The following is an 18,842-nucleotide window of genomic DNA, read 5'->3' as shown; positions in this document are numbered from 1 at the left end:
GTAGCTGTCAGGCGTTTCCTAGAATCAGATTCTAACTGATGGATAACGATTCATACTCTTCCTTTAACATTCATCAATGAATCCAAAAGATGCGCGGAACAGTGACCTCAAACCAATTCCTCCGTCGTACCATCTAAACAATATCTATCCTCTTTTTTTATCCCTTCCACTACCATATAATCCTATCCGGTTATAGTACAATGGTCTTCCTGACTGAGTTCTTGGATTTGTCCAACCCCAAAGAAATCTAATCTAATCAGCTTGTCGATGACCCAACCTTTATAACTCTAACCCAAGTGATGAGGTACATACTTTGAAATTTCAAAATTGGTATTATTTCTCAGAACTTTCGATTAATTCCTACAAACATAGGTACAATGAAGAAAATATAAAGTCATGGGGTATATTAGAATTATATAAATTTTCTTTATTTTACATTCAAATACTTTATGTAAATATTTACAATTGTTTTGGCATTGATTATTTCTTAAAATACGAACGAGATTACACAGCGAAGAATTTAACACCACTAAAGATGATTTAATTAATAATAAATTAAGCATTTTCTAAAAATGAATCAAATAAATTAACTAATGTCATTAAACACAAATGTACAATTACCATTTTTTGATTTTGTAATTTGACACTAACATTACTTAAGATGTTTTCTTGGATGACTAACCAAAAAATAATCCACTAGAAAATATTTACGTGATGAACTTAAAAACAAGACTTCAACAAACTAATACTTTCGATTGAGTTTAAATAAAAATAAATTACATTTTAATTGCACTTAGAATTGAAATAATATTGACTATTTGTTTCTTGCAATAGTTCACTGGTTCTTCATTTTTTATGGTTCTTCTCTCGTAATTTCTCAAAACATTTACCGTGGCACCAAGTCAATGTAGCCATTGGGGCGCATCATCTGATGTGGTGAACCATAAAACGACTGGTAGCTGCTAATACCATAAGCATTAGCCGCCGCTGAAGCCATCGCTGTGGGACTGCCAGCCGCAGTGGCTGATGTCGGACGCATGTGACCTGCCACTTTGAGCTTATCATAGGGGTTCCCATAGCCGCTGTGGTAGTGCTGATGATGATAGATGGCACCGAAATTGCTATTCTCGCTCACATAAGGCTGGCCAATTGTGGAATAAATATTGGCGGCCATCACCTGAGAGTGTGGCACATGTGACTGTGAGACCGGCGTTGGCATCATTTGACTCGCAGTGGTGGCGCTGAGATTCATATTCAAGTGCGAGTGATGAGTGTGGGCGTGAGTGTGGGGCGTTATGAGGCCGGCAGCGTTGGTGCTACCACCGCCATTGTGTGCGGTGAGAGTGGCATGTGTGTATGGACTGGGGGTGCTGTTGGTAGCAGCGGCGTTTGCGGTACTGGCTGTGGCTGTTGCTGCATGATCAAGTTTCGGTGAGATGCTGTGCTGACCGAGATGGTGATGTTGATGGTGATGATGATGGTGAGTACCACTAGTTGGTGGCATCAAACCGTTACTATTCATATGACCATTGATGTTGCTGCTGCTGCCGCCGACGCCGACGCCATTGGAGAGACATTGTTGGTAGTTGAGTAGCTCGGGTGATGTAGTGGCGGTGTTGGCCGCGGCTGGCGCGCTGGGCGAAACGCTTACTGGTTGAATCACATGTGCGGAGATCAATGCATTCTGATGATTTTCCAATTCAGCCACTGCTGCAAGAAGCAGATTGTGAAAAGTGGGGAAAAAATTAATTATGAATTGCGTTAAATGCAGGCGTTGATGGATTTACGAAGCTGCGCTGACTGTTTTACCGGCAGGGGGAATAAACTCATTTACTATGCGTACAACGTATAAATTAAATTTTTATAAAAAATGTGGGCATATTAAGAATTTGTGCACAAATTTTATGTATAATACACTCGGGCGGGATGGTTTGAATATATTTTTATATTACAAAAAAAAACACATTTCTGTAGTGAATATGAAAAATGCTGCCAAGTCTAAAGCTGCGATTGGTGGTGCCGTACCTTAGCCATAACCGTAACCATAGCAATCAGCCGTTCAGATCAAACATATGGACATCGGTGCAAACGATCATAGGTGCCGCTCCAAAACGACATAACCATAACAGTAGCCGTATGTATCTATAGAATTTTGGGTTTCCCCCGTAACCGTAAGCAGCTATAAAATACTTGACATTTGTTTTGATATTTGCGATAAAAACTTATGTATTAGAAATGAACGACGAAAAATGAATTGACTTAGTGGAAAATTATAAAAAAAATATAAAATTTGTATGACAAAAAGCAAATGTTTTCGAGAGAGGACTTTATACGATGACAGCATTCGATGAAGTGGAGCTTGGAGTGTTTGAGAGAAAGATTCTGCGTAAGATTTTTGGATCTTTGCACGTCGAATATCGTAGGCGATGTAACGATGAGCTGCATGAGCTTTACGACGACATAGAGATAGCGCACCGAATAAAGATCCAGCGGCTTCGTTGGCTGGGTCAAGTCGTCCGAATGGATACAAACGCTCCGGTTCTGAAAGTATTTGATACGGTACCAGCTGGTGGTAGCAGAGGAAGAGGAAGGCCTCCTCTGTTTTGGAAATATCAGGTGAAGAAGGACTTGGCTTCACTTGGTGCTTCCAACTGGCGCCGGTTAGCACGAGAAAGAAACGACTGGCGCCAATTAAGAAGAAGAAGAAGCATATGGTTTCATGAAGTCTACTTCAATAACAGCTGTTAATGACTACGGCATGAATAATCTTCAAATGCTGTAATGTTATGGCTACGCTGTGTTACGGTAATGCTATGGTTATGGTTACGGCCGTGGCGTCATGGCTATGGCACAACTTATTGCAGCTTTTTTTTGTTGGTTTGCAGGAATAGACTTTTTTACATTTATAAAGACGAAATAATAATTTTAAATTTCAAAATGCTTTTATTTTATTTATTTAATATATGGAAAATAACAATAAATTATTATTTTACAATAAAAAAGGAGCACTAGCTGCCAGGGCTTACGGCTCAAAATGCTTTTATTATTTATGCTTTTAGGAGACTTGATGTTTTTTTTTTTTGATTTTTGATAAATCCTGCCCACTTTTTCAAATCGAGTGTATAGATTTATTTATTTAGTATATTATAAACTGGTTTTCGAAAATAAATTGAGCTATAGTTTCGTCATGTGTCAAAAAAATGCACGCTTGGAAAAAGTGCCTTTGTCGATGTTTTAAATCTTAAATCTTTGCCACCCTAATAGCAGTAAATATGTTATTTCTGCCCACATATGTATGTTCAAGGTTGCGCAAAATTAATCACCCTCTCGGAAGATTTATAATTTTTTCAAATGACATCGGACATCAGTCACATTTGACACTTGTGAACTAAAAAAGTTGCAGTATACAGACCGACAAGCAATGGAGTGCGTAAAGGTCAAAATAAAGATTTCCATCACTCAAAATCATTTTTCTTTATTTAATAAGAAAGTTATTTAAAAACAAAATTGGACGATTAATTTTGAGCCATCCTGTACATATGTATTGTATATACGAGTGCATATGTATATGTAAATACATATACTGAGGATATACATATTTTTGTATTTACCTAAATTCGCATCTTTGCTGCTGGCTTTTAATTGCTGCTGCTGAAGTTGCTGTTGTTGGTGGTGATGGTGGTGATGGTGTTGCGCACTATGCTGCTTCATTCTAGCCTGACTTTCGTGACTCATCTGAGACATACCCATAGGTCCAGCATTGCTAAAAAATCAAAAATCAAATATAATAACATTTCTTATAATTAATGAAAATAATAGAAATAATTTTTCATGAGAATATATAGTATTTTACAATAAAAAGCAATAATTTCGAAAAATTCGGTATCATAAAATAAAATAAAAAATGATGACCACATAGATGTGCATGAAAATAAAAAAATATTGTTTATACAAACTTTTGCGCATTTTTCTAATTTTAGATTTGTTTTTGTTTTTAAATAAACAACTTTTCATACCCCAAATGAAAATGCTTTTTTTACTCAACTTTTATATCAAAATAATGTAATATAAAAATTGCCTATATGGGTTCGGACGAAACCCAATTTTTTATACGCTGTGCATATCTTTAATGAAATGTTAAAGTCATAGTTATTTTTTTACTTTGTGATTATTTCAAATATGATAAGACAGAATCTTTTTTCTTTATTATGGAAATATACATAAATATCTTAACCTTTTGGGGATGAGTGTCGCCCAAGCCGTTTAACCGTTGCGAACGCGTGTCGGCATTTAGCCCCCAAATTAGTTCGTAGGCGACGTCTGTCGTTCTGATCGATGAGATACGCATTGGCATAGTAAAAGAGTCACGTTTTCATTCAAAGACATTAGAGCCCATTAGCTTTCTTAAAAACTTACGATGTGAAACGACGGTAGAATAGAACGAATTTCAGTTCATCGATTCAGTCTCTCAGGGTCACTGCCAGAAGAACCAGCAAGCTTTCTATGCATTTTATATGTCCTACGCACAATGGCTAAGCGATCTAGAGAGGATACGTTAGATAGTGACAGTTCTGACGAATATTACTTTGAATCTGATTTTCTTTACTGCGCACTCCAGTACCTCTCGTCCTCAGCGACACTCGCCTGTCGGGCGGCTCCGTCCCCAAAGGGTTAATAACTATTTATTAAAGAAAATACGACAATGACCCAAATGGTCGTCCGTCGGAAAAACACATTTAAATTGACATTAACTGTTTATATTTTAAAGCACTAGTGACAAACCAAACTAGGCTATTCCAAGCGCCTGAACCAATTCCATTCAAGCTATCATTCACTTCATCTTAGTCTAAGTAGAATTGCCCAAAGCACCGATATCTGATTTGTTCAAAAATAGGGTACCTTCCTAAGAAGTGTGCTATGTTTCCTAATTCGTTTAAGTTACATAGAGAGCAGTCCGAGGTAAATAAGGTAGCATATGGCTTGCAAAATGCAAGAACTTTTATAATTTTGAACCGCATAGTTGAAATAGCGTCTACCAGTATTATGATCTAAACTCTTGTAAAGGGCGATCAATTTAGAGGTATCGGATTTGAAATTTGAAACAACAAAAATTGAAATTGATTGGGTAATCTTCATTATTTTTGAGTAAAACCATTCATGACATTTATTTTTTTAAGATAATCCCTTTCAAATGTTGGACGCAACTGCGACTTAATGCGGCCATGCGCAAGCACCAATTTTGAATAACTCACTGGAGAACTTCGGTCGGTATCTCGTGAATAATTTTAGTAATGTTGACTTCCAATGCCTCAATCGAAGCTGGTTTATTCACAAAGCATTTAGACCTTACATACGCCCACAAATAAAAGTCCAAAGGCGTGCTATCACATATCTTAGTGGCCAATCCACTTGTCCGAGACGAAAGTTAATTTGTTCGCCGAAATGACGACACAGTAAATCTATTGTTTCACGGAATGTATGGTAAATGTTGTGGAGCTCACGGACTTCATTTTTCGGCATCAAAAAGTACTTTATCATGGCGCGACAGCTTCCGCCACTTCACCATTACATTGGCGTCTTTGAATAAATATGGGCCGATGATTTCTTCAGCCCATAGGCCGCACCAAACGGTTGTTTTCAATGCATTCAATGGCTGTTCTTGAAGGGCTTCGAGTAGCTCTTCAGCCCAAATATTGCAATGTTTCTTATTAACGTAGCAATTAAACCAAAAATTGGCCTCATCGCTAAACGGTTATGTACACCATGGCTTGAGCGCGCGATGAATACTTTTCACAGACCGTCGATTTTCCTAATACATTGTACGATTTGTAAACGATGTTGAGGCGTAAGTCTTTCCATGTATGCTGTTCAAGAAGCGATGAACTTTGTTGTGGAAAACAGATGGAGAGGCAGATCTATATGTGTCTGCAGCGACAGCCAAGCCGCGCTCATGGCCTTAGACAGCCTCCCAACCACATCAGGAGTAGTCGAGACCTGTAAATCCAGACTGATCTATGTCGGTGGACATAGGCCCATCCTAGCTGAGGAGTCAGAGGTCTCGTCACCCACGTGTCCCGGGACCTATGTCGGTAGACATAGGGTAACCCACCCTGCAACTCACAAGCCAGCTTGGCAGGCTGGGAGAGACTGCAGATGGACTAAACTGATGTTACCTGTAATGTCCGATCGAGTGTCGCAAATCCTCCTGTCATTAAGCAGATGAGGGGCCAATTTCTGGGGGCGAAGCACATGGAAAAGGTAGGCATCTCAAACAGTGTACTCTGCCCAGCTTGTGAAGAGGAGGATGAGACGACGGACCATTTCCTGTGCGTCTGCCCTGCCTTCGCTCGAATCAGGTTTGAGGTTTGGCACTGATGTGTTAAGAATCGACCACCTTGGCTCCTTGGCACCATAAGATCTACTCAGATTTCTTCGGAGATCGGGTATAATTTAAAGGGAATCCAAGTGTAGTGCAATGGACTTAATTAATGTCTGAGTGCTGCATTTGCTAGTTGTCCCGACAAAAAAAAGTCTTTCCATGATGAAATGTCAATGAATACTGAAAAAAAGTATGTATTTAGTTTGGCAGTAGTCATGCCTGATCTGTGAAAACAACCTTATTGGAAAAAGTACCTCCAATCTGATCAACCTTTATAATGACATGTGGACGAACGGATAGAGAGGCGCCACTTAATCAATTCGTCCTGCCATTCGGAACATTTTTGTACGTATTATGGGGTTAGGGGTTGGATTTTTTGGATTTTGCATCAATTGGATTTTTTTTGCGTTTTCTTAAAGTATAGTAAAGGATGTTTTTTTTAGAGGTTAGGTTTTCAAGTTGGCACTACTTTTTTCGTAGATGGTCTTTTTGACAGCTGTCACTTGATTTATGCTCAGTTTGGTTTGCCATTTCATAATGAATAGACTTACACCTGAACAACGTTTGCAAATCGCGCAAATTTATTACGAAAATAGTGGTTCGGTTCGCGCGACGCATCGAAGAAAATTTAGTTCGGTGATGAAGCTCACTTTTGGTTGAATGGGTATGTCAATAAGCAAAATTGTCGCATTTGGAGTGAATATAATCCACAAGCCATTGCTGAGACGCCGTTACATCCTCAAAAAGTCACTGTTTGGTGTGCTCTATGGGCAGAGGGAATCATTGGTCCATATTTCATTAAAAATGAAGCCGGCCATAATGTTACAGTCAATGGAGAGCGCTATAGAGCCATGATTAATGACTTTTTCGTGCCTGAATTGGACGATGTTGATGTGGACGACCTTTGGTTCCAACAAGACGGCGCTACATGCCATACAGCCAACGCAACAATCGATTTATTGAAGGAAACTTTTGGTGAGCGCATTATCTCGCGCCGTGGACCTATGGCGTGGCCTCCAAGGTCGTGCGATATAACACCGCTGGACTATTTCTTGTGGGGCTATGTGAAGTCGCTTGTCTACGCAGATAAGCCCGAGACGATTGACGTCTTGGAAGAGAATATTCGGCGCGTTATTGCTGACATACGGCCCCAATTGCTGCAAAAAGTGGTCGAAAATTGGGCCTCTCGGCTGGAATTTATTCGAGCCAGCCGCGGCGGCCACTTGCCCGAAATCATTTTTAAAACATAATGGCAAACCCTTTGCCATTCTTGGCCATAACATTAAATTATATACGTTTTACTTCATCTTGAAAACCTAACCTCTAAAAAAAACACCCTTTATCTTAAAAACATTGTGTGAAAAATTGAAGTGATTCCCACAAATAATTTTCGAGTTATTTAACAATTAACAAAGGGCACTCGGGCAAAAACAAAAAACAAAAACTTTAAATGCGTTTTTCTCAAAACTATGTTTTTTGAACTGGTGATCACTGTAACTTAAAACCCGATTGGTAGATTTCAATAAAATGTATACTGCTTTTGAAAAACATAAAAAGCACGTGCCTGATCGAAGGTTTTTTTTATTTTCGAGATTTTTTTTATCAATTAATTGTCGGTTTTTTTGTCGAAAATCTGAAAAATATTTCCTGAGTCCGCCAATCGTTAATTTAAAAAAAAAAACCTTCAATCAGACACAAGATTATCTATTAATAAAACTAATTTTCTTGACCGATTGATTTTAGATGAACTTCCAAGGACTTGTGATGATCACCGCAAGGGACTTCTGGAGAAATTGGCTCCACATAAACAGCGAGTACTTTTACAATTATAATTTTTTTTTGTTTTTTTGAAATTTTGCTAATTTCGAGTCGAAACATGATGTATTAATGCATTGTTTTTATTTTTGTAAAATAAAGCAATTGGCTAGCGAAAAAATATTTGAAAATCATCAATTTTTCGGGCCTCTGACTACCCCTAACCTTTTTTGTCTATATCTCTACAAACCACTGTTATGTGTACCAAATTTTAATAACCCATTGCAGTAGTGTCCAGTGGTAAAAATATGCTTTCGTGCATTTTTGTTTACTTCAGTGCCAAGTGGCTTCACTTCTGCCTCTTACTCTTCAACTTTGATCGCCCGTTTCTCAGATGCCACTATTTCATCATTCACACTTTGGCCCTATCAATTCAAATCCACATTTTGTTTATATTTGTCCTCAACAAAAAAGCTACAATCCCTGCGCTATTTATGCAGACAAACAAACTTACGCGCGCATATTTTTGTGAGTTATTGTTAGTGTGAGCTTTTTTCTACTATAAATAAATGAAAAATAAAATATGTACGAACGAAAAAAAAGTTCCGCATTTCTCAAAAATACTTGGGATTTGTTTGTTGTATTTATAAAAGCAACGTTTAAAATATGACGGCTGTGATTTTGGAAGTGATTTGTTTGATTTTGAGTTCAGCGCTTTAATGTTTGTGCACATGCCCTACTCCCACATGCACTGCTGCGCCTGTTGCCTAGTTGCGCATAGTGCCAAATAACATGTTGCACGGTGCCCTTTTTGACGTGCCGTTGCTGTTTTTGCTGTTGCACAAAGCCACTTGCATGCCGTCGTCATTGTGTCTGACATTTCGTCGAGATTTGTTCGGGTATTAATTGGGTCAAGTTATCAACACAAAAAATCCTATCATAAACAATGTTTTATTGTAAGAAAATTATGTGCTCAAATATGTACGTATGTGAATGTGTGTATGAATACATGAAAAAGTGTGAGGCTTCATCAAACGCATAATTTCAGAATTTTATGTTGGAGAGCGTTTACTGCTATACTCTCCCATCTGCATGAATATACACGCATACATATGTATATAATTGTGTATGTTGACACTTCGTTTTATAAACTATTGTTTTCGTGTTTTGTATTAATATAAATAATTACTTACACATCATTGGTCCCATCATCACGGAAGCCTTTGGCAAAAGGATTACTGACAATTTTAAGTTGAGTAACCTGAAATTGAAAGAAAAATGAATTTATTAAGAAAAGTTGTAATTTGCGTATTTTACAGTATCCTAAAACACATTCAATAACTTAATCCGACCTGGATGTGTGAAAACTGAATCGTAAAAGTGTGTGAAAGAGAAAGAGCGTGCAGATGGCCATTAAGAATATAGTTTCAGAATATCATCAGGAAAAAAATCGATCAAATTATTTTATTAGCCAAAGTTACGAATTATTGAAACAATTAAATAATATAGGACGTTATGTGAAGATTGCGCCATTAGAAGCTACAACTTCACTCCATCTTTCAGGCAGCATACGGATTCCTCTGACGAAAAATTCAAGTCCTTTTGACTTGATCCATTCATTGAGCCAGTGTGCGATGCTCTCGTAAGAAGTTAGCCGCTCTCCAATAATGGCTGGCTGCATTGATCGGAACAGATGGTAATCCAAAGTGCAATATCGGGGGAATACGACGGGTGAGGCAAGATTTCCCAATTCAATCCCTCTAAATATTTCTGAAGCGATTTAGCAACGTCTGGCCTGGCGTTGTCATGCAGCAAAATCAGTTAGTCATGTCTACCGTCCCATTCCGCCCGCTTTTCTTTGAGAGCTCGATTCAAAAGCATTAGCTGCAGTAGGTAACGATCGGCAGTGATGGTTTCAGATGATCTAAGGAGTTCATAATAGATGACACCCTTCTGATCCCACCAGATGCACAACATAACCTTTGAAGAATGAATATCTTTTTTCGCTGTCGATGGACCTGGTTCACCATGTTGTTCCACAAATGGAGGGACTTACAGTTTCAAGCCGACTCCGAACGGCAGATATTTTTATGAGGAGCTTTTTCATGGCAGAAATACACTCGGAGGTTTGCCATTGCCTGCCGAGGGGCGAACGCTATTAGTAAAATCTTTTTTTTAATTTTGGTGTTTCACCGAGATTCGAACCGAAGTTCTCTCTGTAAATTCCGAATGGTAGTCACGCACCAACCCATTCGGCTACGGCAGCCGCCGACACTTAGGGTTATCATAATATCATCGCCACCAACGATGCGATGCAGAAAACCTTTTTTTTTTTTTTGGCATTCCAGAAGCATCTCACACGCTACCAAACGTCTCTCGATATCCCTCTCCTTCAACTGATGTGCCACTCAGTTACCTGCGCTCTAGACCATTCCCATCGCATGCAAACGTTTACCGACGGTTGAGGGTGCGACATGCGTCTTCATCCAATAATTGTTGTAGTTGAGTATCTTCGAATTTTTTCGGTGCCCCTTCGCGCTCTTTATCACTCACGACGAAATTTCCCCTTGGAAGCGTCGAAACCACTCTTTAGAAGTTCTATTTGACGGTGCGTGATTACCGTAAATTCTGGTCAATATACGACACATTTCAGCTGCACTTTTCTTTAAGAGGTAATAAAGAAGCATGACTTCCCGCAAATGCTGTTTTTTCGGGGCGAACGTAGGCATCAACATTTTTGACATCAGATAAAAAAGGATCTTTACGCTTCAAACGAGTGTCAACTACTGCGATCGAGATCTCACATATATACCTTCAAATCGCCAGCAAATTACTAGAGTGAACTCAAAAATAGAATCAGCAGCGACACCTCTTTTACGAGGGCGGAAACTTATTCCCATACCCAATATTATTTATAACAAATTCTAAAGCAAAAGAATTTGAAAGCTTAGAAATGAAAACTTTTGCTAAAAAAAAGTAAGCAGGCAATACTGTTTTGTTATGCTATAAAACGTGGGCAAAAGAGGACGCTAAGTTAGTTCCATATCGCAAATGAAAGACAACGACAAAGAAATTGAAAGAAAATATTAGATAAAACCGTGTGGCACTTCATTAAAACCAGGCGAAAAAGTTTGCGTAAAACACTTTTCGACAACGGCAACATATCAGAAGAGGCCGAAGTAGTCTAGTGATGCTCCTCCGATGTCTTCTATCAAAATTTTGCACTGCTGGACTGAGTCCACGACTATCCTTTGGTTGACGCTCCTACGCAAACAGAGTAAATCTTTTTTTATTAAAAAACTGCAGTTTTATTTAAACGAATTTAGACTATTGAACGGTACTTTGTTATATGGCGGGGAATCATTAATTTGCAATTCATTTTACAAATATAAATGAAGCTTGCCTTCGTCATGCATATAATGACAACCTCTCTATCGGATGAATGAATTCAACGATGGTAGATTACCATGTTTGTGAGAGTAACTTCGGCTGCCACGTCACCGAGCAGAATTCTGCCCGCTCATTTCACACATATTCACATATGTACTCGTCCAAATTTGTACATCGTGGCATCGAGCGAATAAGCTAGCTAGCTGTGCTCTCTTTGTACTATAATAATTTTAAATCATCGGAAATTTGGTCTATATGATAAATATTCTTTGAACGTTGAGAACAATAAATTGTTGAGAAAAATAAACGGTTATCTTAAAAAACAAAAACTACAAAAACGTTCACTAATATTGTGGACTCAAACGTGCATATGTACTTATGTATATTTATATGTATGTATTTATAAGCTTCCATTATACTTATGCTATGCATTTCAAATTATCGAAATAATGATTGCAATAAATTATTTCGCATAATGTATAAAGCAAATGTAAAGAATATGGCTGGAGCAACACACAAATGTATAAATGGGTAAACCATATGTTGCCGGTATCGCTCGATTGTTTCGCGACGTACGCATATTTGTATACACTGGTATGTACACACATACATATATAAGTACTCATAAGTTATAAAAAGTAAGCCATTACAACCAGAAAAAAATCGAAATTAAATTTGGGGAATTTGAATAAGTTTGAAAAGCAGAAATTAGGACATTGAATTTGATGAAAAACTTTCACCACTTTATAAATTAAGAAAGAGATAATTAGAATCTATGGGGTTGTTGGTGCATATACATACATACACACTCTACAGTCGTACAAGTAAGTATACATAGCTACTTGACGCGCAGAATTCATCTAATTTATCCCCATAAAACTGGGGAAATAAAATAAATATTTCAATACGGCATACCGTTTCTCCATTGGCTCTTATTGAACTGCTCAAATAATTTAATAGAATTTGATGCTAAAATTTCAAAAATTTCATATGAGACTTACGCGTTGATTTTGGTATGCAGTGACGGCGGTGAAGGATGTCTCCGGAAAGATGAATGTGCGGAAGTGGCTCGAATGTTCATTCTCATCCAGTGAGTTATTTTTCGGTGGCAGGTAAACGATGTGAAAGCGAGGCTGGTATCGATGCATGGAGTTTAAGATTATCTAAAAACAAAAATGAAAAAATTTAATTTGCAACACAAAGAAAATAAATATTTTATGTTTTCGAAAAAAGAAACATACATAATTTTTTAGGCAAGCATATGTATTATTTAATATTTTTTAAGGGGTTATGGGTAGTCAGTTTCAAAAAAAATTTTTTTTTTTCATTTTCTTAAAGTATAATATATAAAAAATACTGTGTGAAAATTTGAAGTGATTCCGACAATTAACAAAAGGCGCTCGTGCAAAAACAAACAAAAACAGAAACTTTAAATGCGTTTTTCTCAAAACTATGTTTTTTGAACTGGTGATCACTGTAACTTAAAACCCGATTGGTAGATTTCAATAAAATGTATACTGCTTTTGAAAAACATAAAAAACTCGTGCCTGATCGAAGGCAATTTTTTTCAAAAATTTCGATTTTTTTAAACAATTAATTGTCGGTTTTTTTCTCGCAAATCTGTAAAATATTTGCTGAGACCGCCATACGGTTAATTTTGAAAACAAAACCTTCGATAAGGCACAAGATTATCTTGCTAAAGATTATTTTGCTAAAGTCAAGTCGAAACCTGATGTATTAATGCTATGTTTTTATTTTTATAAAATAAATAAAATAAAGCAATTGGCTAGCAAAAAAAATATTTGAAAATCATTAATTTTTCGGGCCTCTGACTACCCCTAACCTTTTTTGTCTATATCTCTACAAACCACTGTTTTGTGTACCAAATTATAATAACCTATTGCAGTAGTGTCCAGTGGTAAAAATATGCTTTCATGCATTTTTGTTTACTTCAGTGCCAAGTGGCTTCACTTCTGCCTCTTACTCTTTAACTTTGATCGCCCGTTTCTCAGATGCCACTATTTCATCATTCACACTTTGGCCCTATCAATTCAAATCCACAATTTTGTTTATATTTGTCCTCAACAAAAAGCTACAATCCCTGCGCTATTTATGCAGACAAACATTATCTATTATTAAAACTAATTTCTCTTCTCCGTTTGATTTTCTATACAATTAACAGTCACCGCACCCTGAGGCATTTGTGACGGCCTATGTAACTTAGACCCCAGAGCTGACGAACTGTTATTCATTAAACTATCTATTGTGTATAAAGTTGTTTCTAACAGCGGTGACCCCTCGGCAGGCAACGGCAAACTTCCGAGTGTATTTCTCCCAGAAAAAGCTCCTCATAAAAAAACCGTTTGTCGTTTGGAATCGGTTTAAATCTATAGGTCCCTCCAATTGGTGAATATCAACACGCCCCCACACATAGGAGGAGGAGCTCGAGCAAACATCCATTTACTCATTTTATTATTTATCTATCTTTATATCTGTATCCTAAAAAGAGTCGTCTTCTCATTGTCCGGAACACCTTAATTGATAATGTGCTCAAACCCGCAAATATAGCGGATATACTTTCCCATCAACATCCGAAGCGAGTTCTTATCAAATTTACGTAACCCATGTTTTTGCTCGTTCTTTCCCAAGATATTTGATTCATAATAAGTTGGCAACCATATGGTTCGGCAAGGTAACTAGTAAAAGCTCTTATGCCTCACGAAGTGAGACTCAGCAGTCACCATCATCCTTTGAAAGAAACTAAGATTTTTTCAGTTAAATACTGAGAAAATTTTTGGAGGTATCTATTGAATAATTTTGTGAGAACTTCATACGCTCAAGACCGCCTGACTTTACCATTACTATTTACTATTTTTCAATTCGGAAGCAAGCGCAGAGTTTTTTGAAAAGTTCTGATGTTTTTTGATGGTTGGGAGGCAATCCCCATAAATGGGTACATTACGACTTTTTTAGAAATTTTCGATAAAATGTTTGAAGACTGTCAACTCTCGTGGGCCCTTTTTCTCGTCGAAAACATGTGTGGGCGTTCGAATTTCGTCCCTCAATTCTGAAATGTGCGGGATATTAGCCTACAACCTTCCAAAGACTTCAAACAAAGAAATTCAAGGACATCAAATTTTATGTTCTTGATGGTAAAATCACTTTGCCACTGCGCAACATCATGGAATTTTCAAAACACCACAGAACTCTTACCCTTTCTATAGAGAATATTCAAAATGTCTATGCGTTTTCGACAGTGCAATACTGAAAGAGAAAACTTCAAGGGATAGCCAACGGCATACTAGCAAAAAGTAGGAATTTTTTGGAAACTTTCGGGTGGAAAATAAAATAAATCGAAACTCTGAAACATGTTCTTTACTACATGGGTAATAAACGTTTTTTGTATTGTATTTTAAAATAATATAAAAGAATATGGCCGCTGCATAATTTTTCGTTGACGGAATATATTGAATTTTGTTAAAAATCAGTAAAATCCCAATAAACTTGTTTTTTCAAAAAATTATTATATATTTTAAGTCTTAGTCCATGCATAATGTAATTGTGAAAATACAGATAAAATCCCAAATCAATCGGTCTAGATTTGTTCGAGTTATGAGTGCCGCCGACAAAGTGTCAATGGTGCAGGAACTGAAAATATCTAACCGTAGCATCCGCCTCATACTGGAAAATGAGTTCAAAGTGAAGCCTTACAAGATCCAAAAGGCGCAGCCCTACAAGATCCAAAGCAAATCAGCAACAAGTCAGACTTGAAAGAGAGAAGGAGTTGCTTCGCTTGGCCGAAACTGGTAAATTTCCAAACATTGTGTTCTCTGACGAAAAATTGTTTCAAATCGAGCAATTCGTAAACTCCCAAAACGATAGGGTATATTTGACCGACCGTTCGAACGGGAATTTAAGCAGACATCACCTGCCACAGGTAATGGTCTTTAACCGGTGGCAGACCATGGACCAGACCTTTCAACAGGGCACGGCCCCAGCTCACATAGCTCGAGTGAAACAAGAATGACTAAAAAAACAACGTTCCGAACTTCATAAAGTCCACACAATGGCTCTCAAATTCACCAGACGCGAATCCGATGGATTATTTTCTTTAGGCCATTTGGAGAGGAAGGTCCGAACTAAAAGATTCACGAGTCTCGAGGCGCTAAGAGAAACCATTGTCCGCGAGTGGGCTAAAATACCTGCAAGTCACATTCGGGGAGCTTGCGATTCGTTTCTGGACCGCTCAAGGCCATAGTCAAGACAAAAGGTGGTCATATCGAGCAAAAGTTAATTGATTCTTAATTTTGTATTATTTTCACACATTTTTACTTTGAATTGAATAAAACTAATTTTCCAAACTAAATTTATGGCCTTTTTAATTGGTTACAATTCGAGTGCCGGACCCTGTATTACGCATATAGATATATATTATATAATTATCGTTTACAGCGTTTTTTAGTGTTTGGTCGAATTCCTCCTTCTAATTGTGGTGAACGTCTTGAAGTTGCTCCACAAAGTCGAGAGACCTACAGTTTTAAGACGACTCCGAACAACAGATATTTTTTGTGAGGAGCTTTTTCATTGCAGAAATACAGTCGAAGGTTTGCCATTGCCTGCCGTGGGGCGATCATCTATCATTTTGTTGGCTCGGCGCGGAGATTCGAGACTTTCGAATGGTATTCATGCTGCGATGGCAAAGCCGATGGGACACTGAACCGAGTGGCATATGGGCGGCGAAACTTATTCCATTAATCGACAAATGGGCCCAAATGAACTTTAGGGAAGTGAACTACTTCTCAACTCAGTTCCTCTCGGGCCACGGATACTTCCAGAGATACCTATACCGCATGGTCAAGGTAACCGATTGCAAGAGCATATACTGCGACGCGCTGAACACACGTTTTTTAGTTGTAACAGATGGCTCGCGGAAAGAAATGCTCTGAGGGAGCTGATTGGCGACGTCGCGCCAAGCAACATAATCTGCAAAATACTCGGACGCGAGGACAGTTGGAATGCGGTAAAGAAATATATCGGGAACTTACCACGGAAAAAAAGATTGACCTCGACACTGAGCAACAAAGCGAAGCCGCACAGATAGAGACACAAGAAGATGAATAGAATTGGTTCTTTATGGATGCCGTTCTGGTCCCTCCCAAAGAAATATGGAAACCAGTCCCCAGAAGGGTGTCTCCCCAGAAGGAGAGGAGGGATCTTTTTAGTGGCTATACCACACGACGCAGTAGACGACGGTCGTTGTAAGGCATTTTGAACCCTACCCCACCCACCAAAAAAACAAACAAAAAACCTATTCGGCTACGGCGGCTTAGCCCCTTAACTATTCACATATGGCAGCTATAGATTTACTTGTAGTAATTACGTTAAATTAAAAATCTTAATAGGATGCCCATTAATTATTCCCTGAAGCCCCTATGGTCCATCTTCAAAGGCTTAGCGAGCAATATATTATGGCGAAAACTTCCGTATTCGTCGCTACATCAGTGGGGTAGAAGAGTTGTGCATCTACATTTTCAAATAAGAAATTTATTTTTGAACTAAAAATAAAAATGAAATAATTCGCGTGCAAATCGCAAGATAATTTGGAACATAAAAATATCTGTGTTTACAGAGCTAAACAAAAAAATAATAAACTCTTTAGACTTCGGCACCTAAAGTGCTCTTGCACACAAAACAATCAAACAATTACTATCGACTTCACCAATTTTCCTAAATCATTTCCATTCCAGCAATTTTTTTTTTTCAGATCTTCTTTTTAGTTTTTCGTCTGTTTATTTATTTTCAGAAAAATGTGCGCAAATTGTTTCAATGAAATTCCATTTGCCGAAGTCTGGCTACACGGAAAACAAATTGCTGTCAGCCGTTAAGTCGCGTCGTGCAATGAAAGGCATATAAATCTTTCAAATTCTTTTTAGAAATATTTACATACTTATGCGAGTGTGGATAATTTGCCCACTTACATGTCCATTTTCATCCAGTTGATTATTGGTCAGTTTAAGTTTGTCAAACGAAATGATTTGTTTCATCCAATTAGCACCTGGTGCTGGCGAATCGGGGTGCACGTGAATGCGAGGCGGGGAGATGGGATCCGCTTTGCCAGCGACCACCCAACTTGAGCTAAAATTGAAATGAATTATAAAATAAGAAATTAAGCAATTAAGCGCCCAACGCCATCCCCAACGTCTTTGCTCTCTACATCGGCACTCACTTGTGGAATGCATAGCGATAGCGTTTGTCGTCGACTGGCACAAAGTCCATCATCATTATGTAGGTCGCCTGCGGATCCAGCCCACCGATGCGCACCTGAAATGTGGGAAACATGCGTCGGCCAGTCTTGGTGACAATCATCTCAGTGCCTTGCTCATGGAATTTATCCCACAAAGCCTTCGTTTCCAGCACAACGACTGCCTGTGCCAGCGTTGGATGTATCGGTTCCTCCTGTGGTGCGTGAATTCGAATAAAGACTTTTTAACTTCAGTTGGATTGAACGAGTAAATTCAATTCAAACAACTCTGTCTGCACTTACACTTTTTCTGCTATTGTTGTTGTTGCTATTTGTCGTTGCATCCTTCTTGTTGCTCTTATATTTCTTATTTTGTGTTGTAATACTGTTGTTGGCATTGTCGTTGCTGTTACTATAACTTGTATTGTTATTGTTGTTGCTGCTATCTGAGCAACTGCTGCCCGTGTTGCTTCGAATGCTGTTGCCACCGCTGCTATTATTGCTCTGCGTTTCAATGTCTGACATCTTGGCGTCGATGTGTTCGAGTGGCTTATATGAAGTGCGATCTTTGCCGGCAGTTTGTATGCAGGCTGATTTTGAAAGAGAAAAAAGTAATAGAAGCGAGTTTAATAATGCGTATTGAAAATTTTTCAGTACTACAAAAACTCTTTTTAGAGCTTAAAATTAATATTTTTATATATTACATAGAAGGTGAAGTCCAAAATAAATAAGACTGGTGTCATAAAAATGTTTTTGATGGCGCCAGCTTTTTAATGAGTTAGTGCCTTGGAAGTTACATCCCTAGCTGACTTCCAGTGAAAGCGTGGTGACATTCGGTTCAGTGGAAGCGAAGTTATTACGTCTAAAGTGTCAGTATGTTTATGTCATCGGTACAAAAATGAGTTTCAAACAAAGAGCTAATATCAAATTTTGTTTTAAAATCGGTAAAACGTTTATCGAAACATTTGAATTGATGAAAAAAGTTTATGCCGATGATTGTCTATCTCGTGCCAGAGTTCATGAGTGGTTTACACGTTTCAGAGATGGTTGTGAGAACATAAATGACAATGAACATAC

The 18,842-nt window shown here is 38.0% G+C and overlaps 1 protein-coding gene across 3 annotated transcripts in view; it reads right to left on the bottom strand.

Moving 5' to 3' along the window:
- Positions 1-699: 699 nt before the first annotated feature.
- LOC129239358 (T-box transcription factor TBX1) overlaps positions 700-18,842 on the bottom strand; it is a 33,954-nt gene continuing 15,811 nt past the window's right edge. For 2 of the 3 annotated variants that reach the window (XM_054874809.1, XM_054874810.1), the window contains 7 exons: positions 18,069-18,355; positions 17,751-17,980; positions 17,503-17,659; positions 12,526-12,687; positions 9,328-9,395; positions 3,612-3,763; positions 700-1,710 (listed from right to left, as the gene is read on the bottom strand). In XM_054874809.1, the coding sequence (XP_054730784.1) occupies positions 887-1,710; positions 3,612-3,763; positions 9,328-9,395; positions 12,526-12,687; positions 17,503-17,659; positions 17,751-17,980; positions 18,069-18,355 (1,880 nt within the window). In that variant the 3' untranslated portion in view covers positions 700-886. The remainder of the gene's footprint in view (positions 1,711-3,611; positions 3,764-9,327; positions 9,396-12,525; positions 12,688-17,502; positions 17,660-17,750; positions 17,981-18,068; positions 18,356-18,842) is intronic. The other variant, XM_054874811.1, reaches the window with a different exon arrangement.

This window comes from Anastrepha obliqua, chromosome 2 (genome assembly GCF_027943255.1).
Source record: "Anastrepha obliqua isolate idAnaObli1 chromosome 2, idAnaObli1_1.0, whole genome shotgun sequence".
NCBI classification, from domain to species: Eukaryota; Metazoa; Arthropoda; class Insecta; order Diptera; family Tephritidae; genus Anastrepha; species Anastrepha obliqua.
Note: the sequence above shows the minus strand (reverse complement) of the source record. Positions and strands in the feature narration are given on the sequence as shown.